General features: G+C 30.1%; 1 protein-coding gene across 1 annotated transcript; it reads right to left on the bottom strand.

Annotated features, from left to right (window-relative positions):
- Positions 1-5,296: 5,296 nt before the first annotated feature.
- On the bottom strand, positions 5,297-7,389 carry LOC117171768 (protein artichoke-like). The gene has a single exon (XM_033359373.1). The coding sequence runs from the start codon at positions 7,301-7,303 to the stop codon at positions 5,840-5,842; it is 1,464 nt and encodes a 487-aa protein (XP_033215264.1). The 5' UTR covers positions 7,304-7,389; the 3' UTR covers positions 5,297-5,839.
- Positions 7,390-7,648: the final 259 nt, after the last annotated feature.

Here is a 7,648-nt window from a genome sequence, read left to right as displayed (position 1 = left end):
ACTAAGTGGGGGATTCAAACTAATTACTGAAATAAGGTTGATTTTAACTACGAGTCTCGATTTTATTTGCGAACTTCGAAGAGACGACGCGACGTGAGTGCACGGAGTATTCTCGTTCCAGGTGCGAAACTGAAAATTACTGAATATCTATGCAGACGACAGACACAGCAGGCGCTATATATGGCGGTAAATTTAAAATTGTACAGGCTAAACATTGACTGAATATAGAGAAGTTTATAAAAATTGTATCATTTCTGTTGTTGCACGTAGCAGAATCGATAACAGTTTAATTTAAAATGTTAAATTATTCGAAAAAATTTAATGTTTTTTTAAAGGATTTAAAAAAGCTCATTTTTGTTTCACTGATCTAATAAATCTTCAAATTATAATTTTCAAATAATAATTCATGTAGCATCCATGATTACGTCTTTGATAATATCACGGCTCTTAAAAAATGTGTAATTTCTACAAAAACATTAACCTGACCAGTGCCCAGCCGGCTCCCGTCCATGGGATATAACCAGGGTTGGCCCGGCCAGTAACCGGCCGGCCCCAGACTACGTGATTCGAGAAAAATGTAGCCCGACCGGCTCCCGCCCGGTTCCTGTCCATGAAACCCAGCCAGGGGTAGCCCGGCTGGGATCCGACCAGAAACCTTGTTGTATTAGGGCCAACCGGGCAAATTTGTACACGGGTATTTCTTATGAATTTTATAATTTTTTAATCAAAATTGCAAACTATCAATAATAACTTCGAACATAATTGACTATGTATTAATTCCACGTCTCTAATAACTTGGCGCCGCGTACAAAGGCATTTTTCAAGCATTTTGGATAAAAATGAAAATGTTCAGTTGAATATTCAACAATTTTGTTAAAAAATCGTCCGTTTTCGTTGTAAATCCATAATTGTGTAGAAAATATCCTTCTATTTCTTCTTTAAAACTAATTTTTTGTTGTTGGAAAGTCAAACAAAAATATTTTTTGATTAAAAATTCAAATTTTTTTTTGAAAATTTAATTTTTGTTCAGAAAATTCGTTTTGTGGCTCGGAGGATCAACAATTCAGGTGAAATTTTTTCTTTCATGACTGAAAAATCTTTGTTTGTTGAAAATTCATCTTCTATAGTAGAAAAGTATTTTCTTTTTGTTTAAAATAAATGACTAACATTTTTAATTGTATGTGATTTATTGTTTTATTCCGTTTATAATAGATCCTATGTTAAAATATTACAAGATTAAATGTTGGTATTTGAATGTTAATATGGTCAGCGAACATGAAAATTTGATCAAGGAAAAATCAGGGAATTTTGAAAATGAAATCACCCTGGTGGGGGTGGGTTTGAAAGATTTTTTTACGGTTCATTACAGGAAGTGCGGGCGGGTTTGAAGAGGGGATATAGTCTGTTACGTAATTTAAGTATGACCCCTAACCTACTAAAACGTTTTAAAAGAATAAATTCCACTTCAATTATTTTTGCTGATAAATATTGAATCTTTACTTACCTTTTTTTATTTGAAATTAATAATCAATCCTTCTGCATGTTCTGTATCCTAATTATAAAATAGTATTTAAAAAATATTGAATATTATTACTTTTAATAAAATGTATCTTTCGTATAGCGTATCAATATTTATTAAATGCAAGTGAAATAAAATAGAAATAGTTTTTGAATGATATAACAGTATATAGCACAAGTACATAATTACTATTTTACCACTTTTTTGATCAAATAAGATAAAATATAACATATTTTCATATTATATGTTTTATTTCATCAAAATTAAACATCATTATGCATTATTATTATATGACAAATAATATGCTTGTTTATATATACTTAAACATACATAAATTTAAGGAACGGAAGTAATGTTTTGCATTAGTGTATACTATATAACTATGAAAATAAACTTGAGATAGACATTACAGTCATTATTTTGATTAAGTAATGCATAGCATGTTCGTTTGAAAAACGCTACCGTAAACACAATAAAAGACCGTTTTTATCTGCAATTAGACTGAAACGCTGCAAACAATTTCGGGGATTTTCTCTACTCTTCGAAATCGAATATTCCCAAATTTTGTTAAGGAAAATAGGTAATTATCTGAAAAATATCGAAACGAGGTGGTACTATTTCAGAAAAAATCAAGAATTATTCGGAAACGTTATGAAATGTTGTAACAAAACCATAATAAATTGGATAATTTTTCTTATACTTCCATTGGAAAAATATTTTAATATTTTCACGAGTTGCACGAACACTTGGACTTTTAGTAGTTTTATAGAAGCTAGATAATATTACTACCTTTTGATAATAATCATACTTTAATTAGAATTTTTCATAGAAAAATGGTTTTCTTATATTATAATTTATATATGTTTCCATTTTTCTAAAAAATGAAACGTAACATTAAACAAATTTTAATTATCAACTGTTTTCAGCGTTTTTACCAAATTTTGTGGTACAAGGTATTGTTTTGATTTACGGTAACTCTAGCACTTAAAACTTTAACAGTTTTACTTTATTACTCGTTGTTTTCTCAAAGAACAATTGAATGGATCAAAATTGATTTCCGCTTAACAATAAATTCTTAAGATTCATTGATTAACAATCAAAAGGAGCTAGTTTATTGTCAGATAAATTTAATTCAGTTAAATTTTTCAATTTATGGAAAGTAAAATGCAAATTTGTATATATTCTGCGTCGTATATATCTAAAATTTTATTTCTTGGTAGATTTAAAGGAACTAATTTGGTATTTTGCTCAAACGCGTTGCTAAAGAGGTGAAATATTTCGTTTTTGGAAATCGTCAGAAATTCTAAACTTTTAAATTGACCTAAGTCTTTTATATGACATCCTTCTTGAAAGGGGTAATGTGTGTCATAAAACCTGCATCAATAATAAAACACGTGCCATCGTCTATCGACGATGGCGTTATCGATCCCAAACAATGAATTTCATTTTCCTCCAGAGAAAGAGTAATTAAACATCATATCGATTTCCGATGAAAGATTCGTTGCAACAAAAATTAACTTTACGGGATAAACTTTAACTGAATATCGGTTAAACATACTTTTGTTTTTCCATGACAACACATGTGTTTTGAAAACGCGAAGTTGTCTGAATAAAACTTTATCCCTCTAAACAATTTTCAGCTACAAATTTTATCATTAGTTTATTCTGTTTTCCTAATATAACATTTTATGGCATTTCAAATTTATCGATTCTATTTCACTTCTTTCAATATACAAATGCCTTATAGTCGATGAAGTTTCTAACAGAAATAGATTCAGTGTATTTTGTAAATTGTCACCTGAAAAATACAAGTGAGTCAGACTTGGCAAAATTTGTGTCCAATTCCTTCCTTCCTAACTGAAGATCTTGGAGATGTAGATGACTGAGTTTCGGGAGTTTGGTTCCAATTTCTAGAAAAAAATTTTATATTCATTCGATCTAAAATAAGAGTATCAAGATTTTCGTGAACACTAGATTCCACGAATCTGTTTCTTGCCAAATTTAAGTATTTCAAGTTTGGAAGTTTTCGAAAATCTCAAAGGATCCTTCTTCTATTTCATTGTCTTCTAGATCGAGATGTGTCAGACCAGTACTAGATATAAATTGTGCGAAAATTTTGCATAGGCCCATGATTTAAAAAATTCAAATGTAGGTTTTCAATACATACGCATTCCTTATTTTCATCGATTGAAGTATTTTTCTCTTTCAGAGAATGAACATGTTCTGTCTCGAATTGTGTTTTTTTTTTCATCTCCAAGACACGGTACACAGCATATTATTATTATAAATAGATACTTTGAATAAAAAACTATTTTTTCAACTTCCGTTGACATTATTTAATTTTAAATTGTATGAACATTCAGCAGTCAAAGTTTTAAATGCCAAAATTACTGACTTTAGAAAATATATGACTGATAATAAAGATATGTTTTAACCGAAACTGCAGAGTATATTGTGCTGATGTTCCAGATGAAAGGAGGGCTTATATATAATTGCTTTCCCCGCCTAATTTTGATATGATTGTACATTCATGCAAATTTATCAATGCCGGTTATACATATATTATTATGAGCGTAGCAATATTTTTTATAGAATAGTTCACAGAAATTTGCAGACGGCCATGCACAGCTGTCGGTTATATTTCATATTTTTTTGTAATACTTCCAGCTAGGTTAGCCGAGAGGCTTTAGGCGTTAGGAATGAGGAATGCGAAACTTATAGGGTTCGAAACCCAAGGCGAATAAAAATCTTCATAGCGTGCGATTTTAAAAAGTGTAGTGATTGTATTATATTTATTAAATCACCCATCGTATCCTCTACTATAAGATTAGATCTATACCAATAGTCGGCTAACATGGTCGAGCCAAAGTTATAATTTCGCCGTTGGGCCATCTTCTAGTAGTCATGGTTGGGCCAACCATGGTAGCCAATAGTCGCCAAACAGAGTTGGGCCATAGTTATCATTTCGGTATGTTGGCCAATGCCTGGTTGGCAAAGTTAGGCCAACTCCGAAAAAGTTGGCCCGATTATAGCCCAATGGAAAATTCGCACATGGGAGATCTTCAAGTTAAACTAAACTTTTTTTGATTTCATTAAAATTATTTCATTTAAATATTTCTCAGCATAGGAAAAATAAAAATAAATATTTTGATGGAAAAACGGTTAATTCTTTTTTTTATATTTACTTATAAATACGAAGTCTTGTTATCATTAATGGGCAATGAAGTTTCATGTGCATCATAGTCTAAAATCGAAGTTCCTTTTTATTGCAGCTCCATTGAAACCAAAAGTCAGTTCAAAAAGAAACCCCAATTTTTTGCAATTTACTTCACAGTTCCAAAAATTTAATTTTCCATAACGTCGCTAACATAATTAAATGATTTACCATAACTAATGATATTTAAATTCTGTTTTCCGATAAATATTGTATCGCTACTTACCTTCTTTCATCTGAAATTAATAATCAATCCTTTTCTCATTCTAAATTTTATTTATAAACCATTAGTTAAAAAATATTGAATATTATTACTTTCAATCAAATTTATTTCTTTCGCATAGTGTATAAATATTTTTTAAATGCAGGTAAAATAAAAAATAAATAGTTTTTGGATGATAGTTGAAATCTAGTATAGTTATATGTAGCTTCCTTTTCATCATAAATATATCATTTATTCAATAAATTAGAAGTGAAAACATGAGTTATGCTAAACTTTTTATTTGTAAATTAATTGTAGAATAGGGTAAGACAATTACATATATCATAAAAAACACAATTAAATTTTAAGGAAGATTAACATGCATAAAACCGCAAGTTATACATATATGATTTTACCTCGTCTTTGACAAGCGCTAAAATTATAAAACAAGTACACGCTTGTTTATACAACAAACCTATTTGTGTATCTATATAACTATAAAAGTAAGCTTAATATAGACATTACAAACAATATTTTGATTAATTGACACATTTGTTTAAAACACCGCAGACGTTGATTGGACTGTCAAAAAAAAATCGAGAATTTTCCCTACTCTTCAGCATGGAATACTCCCAAATTTGGTAAGGAACTTACGTAATTTTTCGAAAAAGATGTCAGAAATTGATATTACTATTTCAGAAAAAGTCAAGAATTATTCGGAAATGTTAAAGAATTATGTAACAAAACCATATGACAATAGGTATTATTTCTTATCCTTTCGGAAAATTTTCTTAAACTTTCATGCAAATAATTTTCGAATTTTTTCCCAAATGGTATTGTCTTCTGTATTTATAACCAATTTTGTGATTAAAAATATATATTTGATTGCCGGTCACTTAAGCACTTAAAATTTTAACCGTTGTACATTAACAATTCTTTCTTCAATGAAGAATTGCATTAAAAATGGTTTCAACTCATTTACTGAGTTATTTCTAATATCTAATAAGTGCAAGAATGTTTGATTTGCCAACAATATATTTTCCATGGTTTGAAATTTATTTCCGCTTAACAATAAATTTTTAAGAGTAGTTGATTGACAATCAAATACAGCAAGTTTATTGTCAGATAAATTTAATTCAAGTAAATTTGTCAATTTGTTGAAAGTATCAGCTGGAATAGTTTCTATACCATTTCCACTCAAAGATAAACTTTTCAAACTATCAGAGGAACAAATATATTCTGAATTAACAACATTTATAAGATTGCGGTCAAGATTCAAGTTTCTCAAATTATTTAATTCGCATACACCTGATACTTTTTCAAGTTGATTGTCACTTAGATCTAACAATTCTAAATTATACATATTTTTATATATTGTGTCACTTATATCTGTAATTTTATTTTTTGATAGATTTAAAGAGACTAATTTGGTAATTTTCTCAAACGCATTGTCAAAGAGGCGGAATATTTCGTTATTCGAAATCGACAGAAATTCTAAATCTTTAAATTGACTTATGTCTGTCATATGACAATTTTCTTGCAAGTGGTGATATGTGTGATAGTACATCGACGATCGCGTTATCGATCCCAAACAGTTAATTTTATTTTCATCCAGAGAAAGAGTAATTAAAGAATCTACTTTGCTTCCGAATATAAGTTGTTCATGATATTTCAAATCTATCGACTCTATTTCACTTCTTTCAATATACAAATGCCTTACAGACGATGGAATTTCTAACAGGAATTGATTCACTGAATGTTTTAAATTGTTACCTGAAAAATACAAGTGAGTCAGACTTGGCAAAATTTGTGCCCAATTCGGTGAAGAAATACTTCCTAACTGCAGATCTTGTAGATGTAGATGACTGAGTCTCGGGAGTTTGGTCCCAATTTTGAACGTGTTAAAGTGTGTAGGATCAGCTTTGTAGTTATAATAATGATAATTTGGCGTTTGAAGAGATTGCATTCGATCCAAAATAAGAGTATCAAGATTTTCGTGAACACCAGATTCCAAGAAAGTAGCTAGATTTAGCTTGTTTCCTGCCAAATTTAGGTATTTCAAATTTGGAAGTTTTTCGAATGTCTCAAAGGATCCTTCTGCTATTTCGTTGTCTGCTAGATCGAGATGCGTCAAACCAGTACTAGATATGAATCCGTCAAAAATTTTCCGCAGGCCCATATTTGAAAAATTCAACTGTAGGTTTACAAGGCATTCCTTATTTCCATCCATTGAGGAACTGTTACCTTTCACAGAACGATCATCTTCTGCCTCGAATTGTGTCTGCTGTTCCTCGAGAAGATCTCCAAGACACACTCCACAGGATATTATTATTACATAAAGTATAATTTTCTCCACTTCCATTGACATGACTTAATTTTAAATTGTTTGACAATGCAGTAGTTACAATTTTATATGCCGAAAATACTCACTTCAGAAAATAAGACTTTAATAATTATTAAGGTATATGTTTTAACCGCAACTGCAGAACATATTGTGCTGATGTTCCAGATGAAAAGGGGGTTTATATACGATTGCTTTGCCCACCTAATTTTGATATGATTGCACATTGTACAATCATGCAAATTTATCAATGTCGGTTTTCATAGAATTGCGGATGTGAACTATAGCTTTTACAATGTAAAACGCTGATTTTTAAAATTTGAGGAGAAAGCAGTTGTTGAAAATGCTTTCCAGTGTAGGGTAACTCTGGAA

The sequence above is a fragment of the Belonocnema kinseyi genome, chromosome 4, assembly GCF_010883055.1.
Source record: "Belonocnema kinseyi isolate 2016_QV_RU_SX_M_011 chromosome 4, B_treatae_v1, whole genome shotgun sequence".
NCBI lineage: Eukaryota > Metazoa > Arthropoda > Insecta > Hymenoptera > Cynipidae > Belonocnema > Belonocnema kinseyi.
The sequence above is the reverse complement of the archived record's forward strand: the minus strand, read 5'-3'. Positions and strand labels throughout refer to the sequence as shown.